The sequence below is a fragment of the Strigops habroptila genome, chromosome 9, assembly GCF_004027225.2.
Source record: "Strigops habroptila isolate Jane chromosome 9, bStrHab1.2.pri, whole genome shotgun sequence".
NCBI lineage: Eukaryota > Metazoa > Chordata > Aves > Psittaciformes > Psittacidae > Strigops > Strigops habroptila.
Genome location: NC_044285.2, coordinates 10,525,305 through 10,543,042, shown reverse-complemented (window position 1 = coordinate 10,543,042; position 17,738 = coordinate 10,525,305). Strand labels below are relative to the sequence as shown.

At 38.7% G+C, this 17,738-nt stretch overlaps 1 protein-coding gene and 1 long non-coding RNA gene across 7 annotated transcripts in view; one reads left to right on the top strand and one right to left on the bottom strand.

Moving 5' to 3' along the window:
• Positions 1–17,738, top strand: part of PDE8A (phosphodiesterase 8A) — a 149,350-nt gene that overhangs the window by 115,413 nt on the left and 16,199 nt on the right. For all 6 annotated transcript variants that reach the window (XR_003993031.1, XR_003993030.1, XM_030496727.1 and 3 more), the window contains 12 exons: positions 1,671–1,861; positions 2,894–2,950; positions 4,641–4,698; positions 5,894–5,982; positions 6,224–6,302; positions 7,463–7,600; positions 12,963–13,051; positions 14,299–14,350; positions 14,451–14,493; positions 15,459–15,536; positions 16,765–16,835; positions 17,452–17,616. Coding sequence is in view for 4 of the 6 variants with exons in the window: in XM_030496727.1 (XP_030352587.1) it covers positions 1,671–1,861; positions 2,894–2,950; positions 4,641–4,698; positions 5,894–5,982; positions 6,224–6,302; positions 7,463–7,600; positions 12,963–13,051; positions 14,299–14,350; positions 14,451–14,493; positions 15,459–15,536; positions 16,765–16,835; positions 17,452–17,616 (1,110 nt within the window). In the remaining 2 variants the exon portion in view is untranslated. The remainder of the gene's footprint in view (positions 1–1,670; positions 1,862–2,893; positions 2,951–4,640; positions 4,699–5,893; positions 5,983–6,223; positions 6,303–7,462; positions 7,601–12,962; positions 13,052–14,298; positions 14,351–14,450; positions 14,494–15,458; positions 15,537–16,764; positions 16,836–17,451; positions 17,617–17,738) is intronic.
• The window catches only part of LOC115612472, a 32,194-nt gene continuing 26,792 nt past the window's right edge, over positions 12,337–17,738 (bottom strand). Inside the window, exon 2 of the long non-coding RNA XR_003993033.1 lies at positions 12,337–12,802. This is a non-coding gene — a long non-coding RNA (uncharacterized LOC115612472). The remainder of the gene's footprint in view (positions 12,803–17,738) is intronic.

Genomic DNA, 17,738 nt, shown 5'->3' with positions numbered 1-17,738 from the left:
ACAGTAATATCATCAAACATCAGATCTTAGGACAGCCTCATCCAGCTGTTCCCAAAGTATAAATCAGAAATATTCTGCCTCTTTTATTGTTATTAATGATTGTATCACTTCTGTCCAGTCATAGGCCACTCTAAAATTCTACCAATTTATTCTGATAATACAGCAGGCAGGCATGAGGAAAGGAGAAAGAAGTTAGACAACATCCCATTTGTACCAGAGTCAATCATACAACTCAGATCTGCTGACTTTCTGTGCTATTGCTGAAACCCATTCTTCTACTGTAAGAGTGTTATAAATTAACTTCACTAAATATAGCCCAAACTGTGACATGTTTTTGCAAACAGTTTTGGAGGCTGCTTTTATAGCTTTTATAAGAATCTGAACTAAAGGAGTACAAAGTCCTTCATTCTTACAGAAATATGCACTACATGGAAATGTTAAGATTTACTGGTAGACATTCCGCCAACCTGGTCCAAAGTGTAACCAGCACTAGAATTCCTAAAATCACCCAGAAGAGAAACAGCAGTGGGATGTGGTAGGAGTTACACATGCTCCATGTTATTGTCTGACCAAAGCATATATCTAAGTGTGGTTTGATGAAATTTCTGGAAGATCGGTGTCTTGGGACAATAGACCAAATACTGGTTTCTCAAAAGGCTGCGTGCATTAAGTCATCCACAAAATGAAGACTAACATACGTCTGTAGTCTATCATTCTGTGTATTTTTTCAGGGAAAAGAAGTTTTCTTCTACAAAATATTATCTTGACACAAAGCACAGTCACCTTAGTGAGAGTCTTCCTTAGCAGACTTCATGTTTATCTTCTGTACCTTATTCAATCCTAGAATTTGAAATTTTAGAAAGAATTGGGTCTTATCATACTTTGAGTATGTAGGCATTGTATTAATTTTAAAAAGGCTCAGAGAGATTAATGTTAGTGGCAATTCCACAGGAGGTTAGGATAGTGCAAATAGTGGCTCATAGATCTGACCTCCAGTTCTGGATTTCAACCACGGTAATCTCCTTCTGTGATATAAATCCCAGGCTGAGCTTTGCATAGGAGTCGCATGGGGACATACTCCATGTACAGAGGTTCTGCTGATGATTTCAGTCTTGCGTGAGTTCATCTTGACCAGCCTGTCTGTAGTTTCCAGGAACCCCGCAGAGTGGGCCATACCCAGTACTTTGGAGAACCAGAATGAGGTGAAAAGGAAAGCACATTTTTCATCATGCCATTGAAGCACCATTAAATATTAATTCACACAAGGTGAACCATGGCATTTTTTTTTCTGGAATATGATCCTGGCAAGTAAAATAAAACTTGCTGTTATTTCATGTAAACTGTCTGAAACATAGGCATCTAGTCCTGACTGATTGCCCAAGTTCTCTTTGTAGCTGATGACGAGAGCATCACTTCCCAAACTTGTTCATCCCATGTTGAAATAAATGGCTCTGGCAGACTGTTTTATCCACTTGAAACACATCTGCACACAGACAATTATAAAAAGCAATAGTCTGTAGAAAGCTATTCTGTTAAAAACAAGGGATGTGGCTTTTCTGTTAAAAACTTGGAAGTGGCTGTAAAAAACGTGTTAAGAACAGGCAAAGTCATGAAATCTACTGTATATGTAAGACTTGTTTGTAATGATTCACTGTCTGCCTTTAACCCAGGTACTTTTAGTGTTTGCTGAAGACGATGACCAGAGTAATGGGTTCCGTTGGGCATGTGAGAAAGCTGGATTTCGATGTAATATTGCCAGGACACCTGAGTCTGCACTAGAATGTTTTCTTGATAAACACCATGACATTATCATTATTGACCATAGGCATTCCAGATATTTTGATGCAGAAGCATTATGCAGGTAAGCACCATTTCAGTATAATAGTTAACACATCATCAAACTTTTTTTGGTTTTATGTAACCTCTTTATAAAATCTATCAGACATGCATTTTTTTTTATAATGAACTGGGTTTTGTTGGTTGCACCCCTCACCCCCCAAATACCTGGTTCCTTGCTTGCACATTAAATTAACTGCAAAGATACCGTGTACCACCAAGCAGTTTAATGAATACATTCACTTCATTAATGTTCTGAATTTTTCGCAATGCCATTTGCTGTTGAGTAACTGCAGATGCAAATAGGCAATGTTTTGTGTGCATGTTTCCATGCCTACAACATTTGAAAATCTCTTATTAAGAGTGAAGTTGCAAAGTGATTCCAAAAGTACTTTCAGAAACTGTTGTAAAATATGAAGAAAGAGGAAAAGGATTTGCCTTTCTAAGTCTCTCTACAGAGACTTGACAGGCAGCGGTGTCTTGCTTCAGTGACTTTCCAGTGAAATACCCCTTGGGAATGTGTCTAGACTGAATAACAGTCTGTGGGGTGGAGGTGGTGGGGTCAGATCATGTACCCTGAGTGAGCGTGGTGGGTTCAGGGCGCTGGGACAAAGGCTCTTCTTGCTAAACTAAAGTAACTAGACAAGATCTTTGTCAGGCAAAGACTAGGTATCAGCGCTGTTCCCCTTGTCACATTTTTACCATTCTGTCCCGTAATAAAGTAAATGCTCCTGTATGAGTGAGGCCAAGACCTTCAAATGAGTCCATTATGTGCCTTTTCAGAGGGGAGAACTTTTGCTATTCCCCTACTGAGAGTATTTGAAGTTTTGATTAATCTACATTCTCTGTGTCTTTTTTTTCTTTCATGGAGTCTCTGACATTGCTAAATTTATTCTCTTTTCATAGTGGTTCAGCAGGCTTGGGAGTTGATTTTTGTTTTGATGTTAAACTATTTAAAAGAGAAATTTTAAGAAAAGTACTGTGTGGAGGTTCTATAAAGTCGTTTTTTCTGAAATGTGAACTTAAAAATGTTAAATTATTTGCTTTTTATTTAAAGGTCTATCAGAACAACGAAACCTTCAGAAAATACAGTCATTATTGGTGTAGTACAAAGGTAAATACTTGTATCTTTACTTTCACGTGTGAGCAGCAAAATTCCAAACAACCTCTGCAATATCATGTACAGAACTGTGGAACTGACTCATAGGTCTGTGTTTTGAACCTTTCTTGATCCATATTTCAGTCTGATTAATCTTGCCAAAAACAGGAGATCTACCGAGTTACAAAAAAAGATACAAAACGATTTGGTCAGTACAAAGTAGCATCTGACCATAGAAATTTTCAAAGTAAAATAGACTCTATTATGACATCTTAGTAAAGCAGTACATATGCTTTTTCCTCCTCCTTCATCTGAAAATATTACTTATATATCATAAAATAATGTAAAAATAACAACGGTGCTATATATTTAATCTGAAATAAGTCAAAGATAATTTTCCTAATTTTGGGAATCTCCATTTCTCAGAAAACATTTATTCTGAAAACCAATTCTGAGGTGTTGAAATTTCCTATTAAAAATCCTATTTTCAGGAGTCCATCATGATCTCTAGTGAACAAAAGACCCTAATTAAACTTTTAAGAGATTCTATTGTAAATACCACCTTCACTGTTCTTACGTCAGGAAGTCTGACTATGGAAACCATTGCTTCTACAGTCAGAATTGTCTCTCATCGCACTAACACAAAAGAGGAAAAAAGAAGTGATAGACAAACAGTAACTCAAGAGCTGCTTCATGTACGTCAGAAAGACAGATACCTGTGGTTCTGTGGGCCAGCAGTTCCTTTCAAAAGTGAGGAGAGCTTGGAAGCTGGGCTTGCTGGCTCGATTAGGAACTTGCTCAAAAGGGATTTTTCCCTGCAATTCATTTTTGTCTTTACAAAATGTTCACGTTGTGCCGTGGGACAAGATAATAGCCCTCTTTGGTGACACTATCTCAGAAGCTGGAGTTCTCAAACTTTTCAGATGTGTCTAGTATCCCAGCCTGCTGAAAGCTTCAGAAGTCAGTTTGCCTTTCACTGGGACTGAGTTGACTGTGTCAAGTTCCCATGTGCTGAACACAAGCGTTCTCAAGTTGCCATTTAAAATTCCACACAGAGAATTTTCACACATTTCCTTTCTTGCTGCAAGAGCCGTATTTGTGAAAAAGCCTGACACTTAGCCAATAGCATATGGAGGGGCTTCTCCCTCGTTTGCCTGCACTTCAGTTCATTGGTTCTTTTTTTGGTTTGTTCCCCCCTTGCTCCCACAGAATGCCTGTGCTCATTCTTTGTGCTTCTGGGAGGCAGCATTACCAGACAACAGGCATGAGGAATGAGATTTTTCTGGCAGCTGCTCCTCTCTCTCTGCTTAATCTTGGGTAAACCTTGTGCTTCAGTAGGCATTCTCTTCATGCATAAGAAACAAGTGCACAGAAAACAAAAAGAAGAGGTGCCATAAGATCCAAAATTTCACCTATAAATAAAAGCTATTAAGCCATCTGCTAAACCTGACCAGCTTCCATCTGCTCATTTATAGAAACTTAACATAATGGCCTTTCTTCCAGGTTCCAGCCATACATTCACATATGTTGAAGTGTCTTTTAACAGTTAACCCACAAAACATAAGTTTTATTCATAGATCCTGTAAGGATCTAGTCATATTAGCCTTCAGTGTGACATCTGGGTACAGATATGTCAGTGGCTTGTGAAATTGAGTCTCAACTGATTACAGAAATAATCTCTAACTTTATCATCCTTCTTTAAAAGGCATGCTGATCGAGAAGAGTCATCAATATTGCCTCTGATCTCTGCTGGCTTCTCAAGGGTATGTGTATGTTACACACCACCAGGTTGCTCTGACATTTCGAAATTAACATGCAAGAAACTATCCAGACGTTTGGCTGCCAGTGGTGGTTTGTGTCAGTAATCCAACCTGTAAATCTTGTTCATTCTTATATGTATCCCAATTCTGAACTATTATACACCGGTAGAATTAGAATAATGCTAAGTAGGTGAACATTCTCAGGAATATAAGTAGTGCTAAGACTTTTCTTCTTTATACATTTATTTCAGAGTAAGTATACGATGCTTTGCTTGAAAGGTTGGCATGGACAAAACTGACTAGTGACTGTAGCAGAGCGGGAGAGCAGCTTGCAATGAACAACTAAATGTGCTGTGGGAAATTTCTTTATCAAATGTCAATTCACATCTGTAAACAGGCTTCAGACACTGTGAAGTGCTATTATCTATTGTTTGGAGGCACCTGAGAAGTATTACATTGAATCTGTTCCTTGGCAACTATTCCACTTAAGCAGAAAAGGTGCTTATTAGTGTGTCAGTTAAGTGGATTCTTCATTGCATTAGGCTGACAATGGAACAAAAATGTGCATGATTTACAGTGTGATTCAGAGTATTTGGTTGCATGGTCACCAGATTTTTTGCTATCCCTTCACAATCCATTTGCACCTATTTGCTTTTTTGTAGTAAGGTCCTAATACTGGAAATGTTAGAGCCTGAAAATAACTGTGGCAGTTTAGCACGAGCAAGGTTTAACATTTGGGCTCATACCTGGTAAATACGAGATGTCTAAAAAAACCATCAGGGGTACTGAGGTCACTGCTATCCAAGCCCCCAGATGAATAATTGTATCCAATGGCAGGTATATTTGTCAAGAAGTTTTACTTTCTTCTATGTATACAATTTGAGTGTTAGCAATTGGAAACTCATAATAATCACACATTTGGATAACTTTAGACACAACATAATCTTTTCACTTTTATTTTAAAAAGTAGCATGAAAGCATATAACTTAATTAAAAGTATGGGAGTTTTTTATATTGATCCTGCTGATAACCACAGAGAATATAAACAGATTGGTTGAACCTCATGTTGCTTGTGTTACATGTTAATTTCTGGTTTATCCACTCCTTTTAATTTTTTGTCAAGCAAAAGAAAACAGAGCTTTGTACCCTTGAGTACAGAAATGTGTATTAATGAAATATTTCAACCTTTTATTTGCAGAGATATGTGGAAAATTCTAGCAGGATGGCCTGTTACAATGAGTTGATTCAGCTGGAATTTGGACAGGTGCAGGCACAATTCAAACTAAGGTAATTTTACCAAAAACATGATCAACAAAAAAAAAAGCCAATTCAGCCACATCCTTAAAAGAGTATTTATTCTACTGTACTGTAATTATTTATAGAATGTCAGTTAACTGAAGAAAACACGTTAATCATTAAAGTGTTGAAGTACAACTTTGTTCGGTATGGAGTTGCAGTACCTTATTGTCATGTACAATTAGAATTATGTGGATTAAATTTAATCTTTTTTTTTTTTTTAACTCTCCAGGGCATGTAATTCATTGTTCGCAGCATTAGAGAAAAGTCAAGAAGCCATTGAGATCACAAGTGAAGATCATGTAGTACAGGTTTGTTCCTGTTATTTTTACAAGTACAGAAAATCACTCTGTGGACTAACTATATTTTATTTCATCCATGATTACATTTACTCCTTGCAGTACAAGAATCTAACTTAATGGTTCTAAAAAGATTGGAGTGAGTTTAGCTGTAGAGTAGAATTTTCTCCATTTAAAATATCTTGCATAAATCAACTCAATTTTAAGGGAGATTCTTGTTTCTGAATGAATAAGGATTTACTCTCTCTTTTTCATTTTTTGTAATGATTCTTTCCTATCATGAATGGATGCATCCACTGGTTTGCATGCCTTCTTCCCAAAAACACTGTATGTTAATTTGTTGCTCTTGAAAAGCAAATCTAACGATGTTCTATTTAAATAAAGGGAGTACACCTTTTCTTTTCTGAAGTCTGATACTATTTAATGCATCAGAATTCTTGGGCCAACTATTTTTGAATGTAATCCTTTCTTAGAAATGTCTTTAAAAAAGGGATAAGTAATTGTGCTAAGGTTTGCAGTCCTGAAAAACATCATTTCATAAAGACGTTATTTCCATCCCTAGCTTTGAAGGCTGAGGAGCGATTTTGTTATCAGTAAAGAGCTTGGGTCTAAGCTTCTGGGAGTCATAACATGCACAGAAATTGTACCTTCTTGACCTAAATGTTGACAATGGCAATTTCACTGAAGGATGTGCCTTCTTCATCCCTTTTGCAAAAATAACAGAACATATCCTGAAGTTGTTTTAAGTTTGGTTTTTTCAGACCTTGTACACAACAAGGTGATCAATCTGTCAATAGAGCTCACAATCTAATTTGTGATTTTTAGGAACACTGGGGTAGGTTTGAGATATATAGGTTTGGGAACTGACAGAGCTCATTTTTCAGGTATTAAGGCTGTCTGTCTAAACTCTGTGGATTTGCATTTACTCAGCTGTTTCCATGATTTCCCTCTCTTTGCCCGCATGCACACAGTCTGCACAATTCTTCTAGCATGGACATTCCTGTTTTCCTTCATAAAATAAAAAATTTAGGCGTCTCTCTCAGCAGCAGTACATACAGAGATTTATTTCAGCCTGGGAAAGAAATCCCTTGGTTTAGCAAATAGAAAAAAGGGGGTTCTGCTGTGCTTTGAGTATTTTGATGAATGGGGTTTTGTTTGTTTTTACTTCACAGTACGTCAATCCTGCTTTTGAAACAATGATGGGCTATCAAATAGGTGAACTAATAGAAAAGCAATTAACAGAAGTGCCTATAAATGAAAAAAAAGCTGATTTCCTAGAAACTATTAATTCCTGCATAAAGATAGGAAAGGTGAGTAATGACATTGTATCATCTATCATTTGCTGCCTTTTACCAGTAAAAGTTGTTATTGTCCAGGGATGACACATGATGTAACTTAAAGCTTCATAGACATGTAACATTTGCAGCTTTCTTACTCAAAGAAGAAGAGGAAGTAAAATTGCTCTTTTTTTAAGGGTTTCTTTATCTTTCCTTGCTTGGAAGAGGTACATGTTGTATGAAAACAAGTGACTTTCTGTGTTTCTTTATAGTATATGCTGTATGTGGCAAAAGATGTGGGAATGCCAAAGAGAAACAAGATGGATGCATGTTACCCAGTGTGATGTAAATGAGAAAAGAACCATATTGAAATATTTCAGTATGAAATGAGGAAGCTAATTTGCAAGTTCAGAATGTAAAGATATCAGAAGAGTCATTTGCAATATCACTTGAGAGTGATAGGCAGCGTCAGCTGGCAGCTGCCAGTATCTTTCATTCTCTAATGACATGGGAGCTGTCCCATGGATTTCCATTATAAATGTTTGTTGCAGCAAGAAAGTGAATGAGGAAGTGCATCTGTCATAACAGAGAGACATTACTGTTTGCCTGGTCGCTCCGTGATGTTTCTTTGGGACTGTTGTGACTGTAGTGTGAGAATCCATCTAGGAGCTTTCATTTGCATTTTGACAATGAAGTGTAAATGCTTCTGATGTCATTGAACATATCCTAGTACCTTATAGGAATAAGGTCACAGAGGTTACACAGATAGATTTGGGAACTGGTATGTTTGTAGATGCCTCATAGCCCATGCTCAGTCCTGAGCCAGGATAGCTAGTTAGGTCATATTGACTGTTGTCTGCAGGGAAGCAGCATGTTGTTGGCATAGAGCAGGGAGATGCTAAAGTGAATCATGGCACTCTGTGTATCTAGGCAGTAATGCAAAAGCACCAATGCAAAGTTGTGATCAGTCATATTCTGTAAATCAGGCCACTACCACGAGCATTCAGCAACAAAAGCTGCACTCGACAGGTACAGATTGCATGCGCATTTCAACAAGAACGTGTCGCTCTTTTCTCCATGTATTGGCCTTTTGGAAGAGATCCCAGCAATAGACAATAGCTTGGATTATGATTATGGTGCTTCACACCTCTGTTGTGTGACTGAAATTGTTTTAGTAAATGTGTGTAATACAAACTTTTGTATTACACAAGTGGTATTTTTTTTGGAGGGAGTATTTATTAAGTTATAATTCAAACACATTAAATCCGCAACATCAATTCTCAAGATATGAAGTGATCAAATTTTTAATATTTTAGTGTGCTGATAAAAGTGTCTTTAATAACAGAAATCTATTTTACTCTATGAATGATAGAAATCTAACCCTAATCCATCTTTTTCCTTGCACTTATTTTACTCCTGGCTCTAGAACTTCCAGCTGTGAGGGCTAATGAAATACTACTTATTTAAACCTGTCTGTCAGGAACAGCTTAACCTGGTTTAGCTGGATATATTCTGTTTACATGTTTTTTGTATTTCTCTTTGGAACATTTTGTGGCAATCTATGTAGCCTCACATTTACATGTTAATAGAAAAATGCATTGCAAATTAAATTATTACAGGAAGTATTTGTGAGTAGAGTTTAACTGTGCAGAGCAACCTTTGAAATGCTGCAGATTTTTGAAGGTGCTTTAGTTTGAACTCATTTGTGTCAGGATGTTATAGCATTTTCAGAGGTGCCTAACTTGTGCTTGAATCATTCTGACATGGTCTGTATGTTGTTTTCAGGCTTATGATTTCTTTATATTCTATTTTAAAAGAGTGCTTCTCATTAAATAGGCTGTATGCTAGCTACTGTCTGTTGTAGCATACCAAAAAGCCAACTGTCTACTCCTGTGATATCTCCTGTCAACAGGTTTGGCTTTTCTGTTTTGAACAAACGTGGTTATATAACAAAAATAACAGAAAGCAAGACTTTTTGATCTTCAGAAAAATGTAAGCTGTATAAAATCTACCTCTAGTCTTTAAATGGAATTTAGGAAGATAAACTTTTGCAACATTTCCCCTCTTGTGCTGACAAACATAGCACTGTGAGCAAGTTCAGTATATCCAAACAAAAGTTCATCGGCATCATACACAAAAATTGTTAATTGCATGGTACATAGGGATTCTTGGGTCAGGATGTTGTTTCTCTTAGCAAAAAAACCCCAACTCTGGCAGTTCATTTTTTGTTACTACAGCTGGCTGTAATTTGCAAGAAGCCAGCATTATTGAAAGGCATTTTCATCCATACATAGGCAAGGAGTTAAAAAACAAGTTGTATGTTCTTCGTTCTTCTGTTTCATGATTCACTGACATCCATTAAGATGAAATGTTCATTTCTGACTAGAATTCTTGCTGCCTCTGTTCTCTGCAGTTTGACACAAAGCTCTTTATCTTACTTTTGCTTTTTCTGAAGTGAGATGGATAGCTATTGGTAAATCAGACCATTCCTCTTGCTCCTTGGGAATTATTTGCAAGAGAGCTATCTTTACAGAGGGTGTGGAGAGAAATTATGCTCTATGATAAAATGTCTATGGCAGTTCCTTCCTAACTCAGCCTTACTTTCTGTGAGATTGTTTTCGTGGCATCTTGTGTTCATTTTGGTTTGATCTGTTTTCTACAAGTAGCTTGCTGAACTTTGCTGTCTAGTGCAAGAAGCCTCAGTCTAAAAGGAGGACTGAACTGGGGGATTTCTTACTATGCATGTAGGAGTCCTCAGTGGATAAATGCATGCCATGGCCTTCTTAATGAAGTTTGAAACCTCAGTGTTGATTCACCCTGTAAAGGGTGAAACATTTTTTTTACTGTGTATGGTTTTTGCTCTGCATTCGATCCCAGCACGCCAGGCTATGCAGAAGTGACTGATCACTGTACTGTGTGGCTGTAATGTAGGCATAATGATGAGCTTGACTGACAGCACATCTTGTGAAGTAGCTCTTCTCTGTTGGATTGCTGACAGAGGCTCTGCAAGGAGCATATGGTGTTCTTAAAATATGTTTAAGTAACGTCCCTGGGAGAGCTTTACCTACCAGCAGGAGTTTGGCTTGGACCTCGTATGTCTCAGAATTCTGCTGACCTTTTTCCTCATACATTTTTTGCCACAGTTTCACATGGTTTAGAAATTCGCAAGTTGGAAAATCGATCTGTTGACTAGGAAGAACACATTAGTGAATAACCTGTCTTGAAAAGGACGCACTTTCAATGTGGGAATTATCCAATCTGTACCTTATGACTTCATCCCTTTGTTCATGTTCTGGGTTCATTACCTGGGTTAGAGATTGATTACTCATCTCTGCCTCATCCTGGTTGTTAGGAAACTATTGATATGCATACTTTTAATTATGAGAGCATTGAATTTTGTGATGCTTGCATTATCTTCATTTGTATTCCTCATACAACTCACAGAAGAAGATGCTGTGCTCGCTTCACAATTTGTTATGCACAGTTCTTTCGTCCAACAGGAAAGAAAGGATCTTCAGAAAAGCCTTTCATATTTTTTTCTGCACAGCCTGTCACCATGCAGCTCTCTGTGGGCTTGAGTCTTTATTTGCTGGCTCCATCAACATAAACGCAAAACTGTTCTCTCCGTACCTGTGCTCTGGCCTGAGATCTGTCACTTTAACACCAATATGTATTATGTGCCTCATGAAGGTATTTTCACATATGTTTGTAAGATCTGATCTACAGTCTGTTGAATTCAACTGAATATGCGATATGGAATCAATTATTTATTAACCACTTGGTATTTATTAGATGCCCAACTCAAAATATGCATCTGTTAACTATTCGTAGAATAGTTACATCAATAGAATAGAACATCAGTTATTCTAGGGATGGAAATGTGTAGGTAGGTTTGTAAATCTTGTCAGCTGCCAGGTTACAAAAAAGTGGCTCTGTTGGAAGTTTACTGGCCTCTGCACTGCTGCCAGAAATGAAGGGGGGAGACCCATACTTCCCATGTTTTGCTTTCCCTGAGTTTTCCTAAATGACACTGTGAGGGCGCAACTCCAGTCCAGGCACCACATGCAAGGGGAGACCCAGGGAGGTCCATCAGTGTTGTGGTATATGTCTTTGCTGTGGTATTTGTAGCACAGTGTGAGAAGCAGCAGCAGTGTGGAGGGGGAATTGGGAGGGAGCAGCAGGTAAGGGGCCCATGCCTCAGCATGTGCTGAAGCTGCCTTTAGCCAAGTCTGCGTTTACTGATGTGGGAGCTTTCCTGCTGCACAGCGTGGCTATGGGCTCTGCTGCAGGGAGGTGGTTTGGGGCTGAGTATTGGTGGTACCTTCTGGATTTAAAATCTTTAAATAACAAAAGTGATTGTTGTTACAGTATTTCATTTTAAAGCATGTCTTAAACAGAGGAGAAGGGGCATTTCCCGACTCTTACTGAGTGAAAATGAGGCTCTGCATTAGAAAGGGATGTCTCATTTCCAGAGGAAAAAAAAGACTTCTCACTGCAAAATGAAAAATTCCTTTCCACACTTTTTTCCTCATTTATGAATATTATCAAAAAACAATGATACTGGCAGTGACTATCTGATACTTCAAAAATTGTCTACTTAAATGTGATCCTGAAACTGGAGTGCTTTTAGAGAAAAGATGGGAGATGGGAGGCAGAGTCCAGTAGCTATTCTACTAGACTCTCTTTTGCTTTAAAAAATCCAGGATAAATCTTGGCCACTTTTTGAGACTGAAATGACAGTGGAAAATAAATGTGCTAGGATAACAAAATGCTTTTAGTCACAGATACGTTTAATGTTAACCAGTGATAAGACTTCCCAACTCTGCAGGAGAGACGGTGCCATCCAGAAGTGAAGGCAGACAGGTCGGCATAATGTTTTCTCACTGACCTTCCTGTCCTGGGAGGAGTCATCGCAGTCGAGGAGAAAGGCAGGTCAGCGTAGCAGTCCCAGCCATGTGGTGTGTGGTCCCGGGGCAGGGCAGTGGGGTGCCCCACACTGTTAGAGCCTGCAGGCACTCCTGGAGTCTCTGGGGAAATCTTGCTCCAGGCAGGGGCTGGTCCGAGCTCCTGCTCTTGCAGGGGTTATTGCCAGGTCTCCTCCCACCATTGAGGTAGGGTTGGGAAGAGAATACATGGTTCTGATTCCCACAGCACCTGAGGTTTGGCTGTTGTCATCAGGGCACTCACAGGCTGCCCCTCTGGAAGTTCTCTGTCCACTGGCAGCAACACAGTGACCTATAGGTTAGTTACAGGAGAGAAATTCGAGGGTGAGGACAGTTAAACCAGTCCTGACTGGTTTTGAATTGTAAGACAGCTTTCAATGAAAAAAGGCATGAAGCTACAGCTCCTCTTCCTGTTTTATATGAACTTCCTTTCATTTGAATTCCTTTTTCAGGAATGGCAAGGAATGTACTATGCGAAAAAGAAAAACGGAGATAGCATACAACAAAATGTGAAGATACTACCTGTCATTGGACAGGGAGGGTAAGTATGAAAGCTAAAGCCATGATCTAGGTCTGAATCAAGGCTCAGTTTAGAGTTCAGTTGCTTTCAGCAGACAATGGGGTTACTGTTACTAAGTATAAAGGAAACTTATGCAAAGAAGGGTGCCTCAAAGCTCTGCATTTAATTTCTTGGGGCAAAATCAACTTTACATGCTGTGTGCAGGGAAAGCAAAATTCTAATTCTCCCCAAAAAGGAGCCAAAGATCCAGATGTGCTCACTTGTGACTCTGACTCGTAATACTCCATGAAGTGCAAGTGCACCCTCCTTTTTCTGTGCCCTGTGTTGGGACCACCAGGACCTATGTCCTGTTGCACTGTGCACCCTCTGTGCTCATCTACTCATGGTTGTTGCCGAGTGTCTTTATGTGGAGAGGACACTGTGTGTTTTGATCCTGGTCAAAATTCAAGCATTTCTTGATTTTTGTCCAACTTCCACTTGGTCCCCATTTGGAGCACACAGGTATATGTTAGTTACCTGTACATTCATGATGAGTCCTTCTACACTATATTGGAGAACAAAGTGGATCAGACTGCATGCAGTAGTAGTTTCAAAGGCCTCTAAGGCAACTTGAACATTAATAAAAATCACAGCACATTATCTTCTGGAGACAATCATTTAGAAAGGTGTGTTTTCATGAAGGAAAGGCCAAATGCAGTTTCTTCATGCAGTTACTTCCTGAAAAAACCAAAGTGGTTTGGGTTTATTTCATCCCTGAAAGTAATTCATGTTCTCTACTCCCCATCAATAGAGTGAAAACATATTTTCAGCTTAAGATGCCAAACTTCTAAAACCAATATATATTGCATACATTGCTTCTTATGGAACAATCTAAGCCCATTTAAAGCTGGCTTAGAAAGTGTCCCAGTAATCCAAGGTGTAGTTTTCAGTTTGATTGCTCTATCCCTAAATCTTACATAAGGTTTTGGTTGCTGGACTGCACTGTTGCATGTTTTGCATTTATATCATACTTGAAACATCCTACTTTAGCCCAGAAGAAGCTGGGATGGTGGGGGGAGAAAGAGGAGGAGATAATCTTTGCAAAAGATGCTTCTGTTTTGTATTCCCTGTCACATGCAGAACTGTAGGATTTTTCCATTCCCAGTTGAGCCTTCCTGCCAGGACAGGATTTATCCTATGTTAATTTGTTGCTCTTACCTATTTGGTGTATCAGAGTGAATTAGAGCTGAGGTCTGGATGGGAATTAACACATTGTTTTTTGCCTACAGAAAGATTAGACACTATGTGTCAATTAGTAGACTGTGCAATGACAACAATAAGGTAAGTGAAAATAGTACTATGCTTGCTTTAGCTTGAGCCCTAAATATTACAAAATAATGGGAAAGTTCTCACTAACTGGATTTCTCATACTGAATTGTAGGCGGAGAAGACATGTGAATGTATTCAGGCTGAATCTCAGACAGGTATGACCCATCTCTCCTGTCCTAATAACTGGAGAACGTACCTAAGGAAAGAATAAAGTCCATTGTTAGTGATCTGACAGGAAACCACAGTTGCACAGGACAGTCTGAACAGTGCTATTTAGCTATTTAGCTGGGAATCCAGCTCCAAAGGCAGGAAAATAAATACAAGCCTGTCTACCTGCCTCATTTGTTTTAGAAGTGATATAAAGGAACCCACCCTTGAAAACACAGTAATAGGGCTCCAAGTTGGTATTGTGGTATTTCTGGATCCACATTTGTGTCCACATGAAAAGTGTCACATTTCAGTTGTAGGTAATGGATCCCTGTGACAAAATTAGAAATAAGAAGGATGCCATCAAGTCATTGTGTTGCTGTAGCTGGTCTATAGCTAGTAGCACATGTGTTTGCATTGCTTTTAACTGTGTGTGGGGTATTTGCATATGGGTGGAAATGAGGATGACCATTTACCCTTATCCCACATATCAACACTTTAATTAAGGCATCCTTGGCATCCATGCTGCAGGTACTTGTTAATTGTAGCCTTGGTAGCTGAGGTGGTATCTGTTGGAGTCCGTAAGGGATCTAGGATACATTGCTTATTTTGCTAGCATGTGGTCTGCTTTGGTCCACCAGTTCTTTGTGGCAATTGTTACTTGAGTGAACTCAGGTGTGTTGCACAAGTTGTATTCACAACTACAATTGTGTCACGGTGTCAAAAGACGAACTTTTCCTTCCACATTGTTAGATCCCTTCTGCAAAAACACTTGGGCATGTTCTGCCAGAGCATGACTGGGTTCATGACAGTGTAATTGTTTAAAAAGGAGCTTTCACTGGCTCTCATCTGCTGAAGCATTGTGGTAACTGTCATTCAGCTGCTGTCAGGCTTTCTCTGAGTTTCAGTTCCTTTAGCATACGTCTTAAGCACAACTTAATGTCACTCATTGTACAATATCATTTCTCCACAGATATTCAGACTTGCAGGCAAAAAGACATGAGGAAAGGATCACTAGATGTCAGATCCACAACATCAAGAGGGAGTGATGGTATGTTAAACAAGTAGATTTTCCCAATTTCCCAATATATATTCAGATTTTTATCAGCATACATACATACACATACAAATATAGGTAAGTATGTGTGTATATATATGCATACATAAATGTGAATAAAATAGCAAGTTATCAATGCATGAACAACTTTACATTTGTCAAATAGCCCCATTTTCTTCTCTTGAACTATTTTGAGTCCTTTTTTTTTTTTGAACCAGTGGAGAATGGAAGGCTATTGTCTACCATCCTGCATGGAAGACCTCATGAGATTCAAAACAGCTACTTTCATGTACAAGTGTCAAACTCTAAGCCTAAAAAATTACTACATTTCTTACCTCTTGTCTTGATAAAAATGTGAAGATAATTTTTTTACTAATTTTGTTTTCTTTTCACTATGTTGTATTTTGTTCCATTAGATTGCCCCAAACTTGATGGATGAGTCACATATTCAAAAATGTTGCTGATACTTACATGATTTTGTTAAAGCATACATCATTACAGTCTAGGCAGCATACACTATTGAAACATGGAAGCAGGTCTGTGGCAGTGAGAATACAATCATGCCCCAGTATAGCAAAGATAACATTGATTCTTCCTCTTGAGAGCTGCTTAACACAAAGAGTAGCAGAGATTTTATAGGTAGCACAACATAATTATCCTGAAAAATCCCATCTTGGCCTTTTTGCTACAGAACCAAAATTGCTAACTGATAGAGAACATTTGTTTTCCAATTTCCAGTGAATAATAGGCCAGGACCTCTGCCATTTTAATTTGGCATAGCTACCTTCACTTCAAAGGAGGTTCACTGATTTGCCTCAGCTTGGAAGCTGACTCATTATGACTTGTCATTTTTCATCAGGGAGCAAAATTTACCTACCTGTGCTTGCCAGTTTATACACACACACATCGGTAGTCTTTTAGTGATTTTTAAATGAATATTTTATTTACTTAAAATGAAAAAAACAAAAACAAAGCTGTACTTCTGCCAAGCTGTTACAGTTACTTATCTCTGATCAGGGCTATCAGTGGTTCAGCAAGCATCTCTTTGCACTTGTGTGTCCCCAGCATAACAAGCAAGTATATGCATTCTGCAGTAGATTGCCTCTGAAGGGCACAGCAGGGTAAGAAGTTCAGAAAATGAATACAGATTTCTTGGCTGAATCCTCCTGTCATGCCTTGTTGCTGAAATCAGGATACAAATTCTGCTTTGTTTTCCACACAGGCAGCTCACAAAGGCGGCGCTCTTCTATGGCCAGGGTACATTCCATGACTATTGAAGCACCCATCACCAAGGTAATGTGCACTGGCACTAGCTGTTGTCAATTATGCTGTACTGGAGTATTGGGGCACAAGGCTCCCATCCAGACTGAGGAGCAAGGCAGTGCTGGCCTCTGGTGCAACTTCTTCCCCTGTTTCACCTGCAAAAAGCCAAATGCTCTGAACAAAGTTCTCCCAGGCTGGCTTAGCAGAGTGCCTTCCATGTGGCCTGCTGTGCATGACCCTTTTTTAAGGACTTTTGCCTATGTGAAGGAGGGGCAAGAGTTCCTCCTTCTTACTTACAAATGCATTGTAAACTGCCTTCTGAAACCATTCAAGGATTTGGCAAAAATCAGCTCATTAATAAATTGAGAGAGGCCAATGGGAGGTTATATTAAATCTATTCAGAGACGTTTTGAGGCTGTGCCTTGAATGGGAAAGTTATTAAAAAGACTGTTTTCAAGGTCACAATCTTGTTCCCAGCGTGAGTAGCAAACATCAGTGCTTTATTAACATTCCTTTCATTTTGATTCTTCCACATGTGGATTGTAGATCTTGTTTATTTGCTATGAGTTTTCCATAGTAATCGATGAGTGTCTCTCTTTTTTCTTAAATAACTTCTAACTTCAAAACATGTCTAATGCTAAACTAGGTAATAAACATCATCAATGCTGCACAAGAAAGCAGTCCCATGCCAGTTGCAGAAGCTTTAGACCGGGCTTTGGAGATCTTAAGAACCACTGAATTGTACTCTCCACAACTGGGGACAAAAGATGAGGATCCACATACAAGTGACCTCGTTGGAGGGTTAATGACAGTAAGTACATACTGCCACAAATGGCTATGGATTAATGTTTCACTGCCTGATTTTCCCAGTTACTCAATCTTTATAATCTGGCATGTGCTTTGCCTTTACAATGCGAATATTCAGGAAAAACT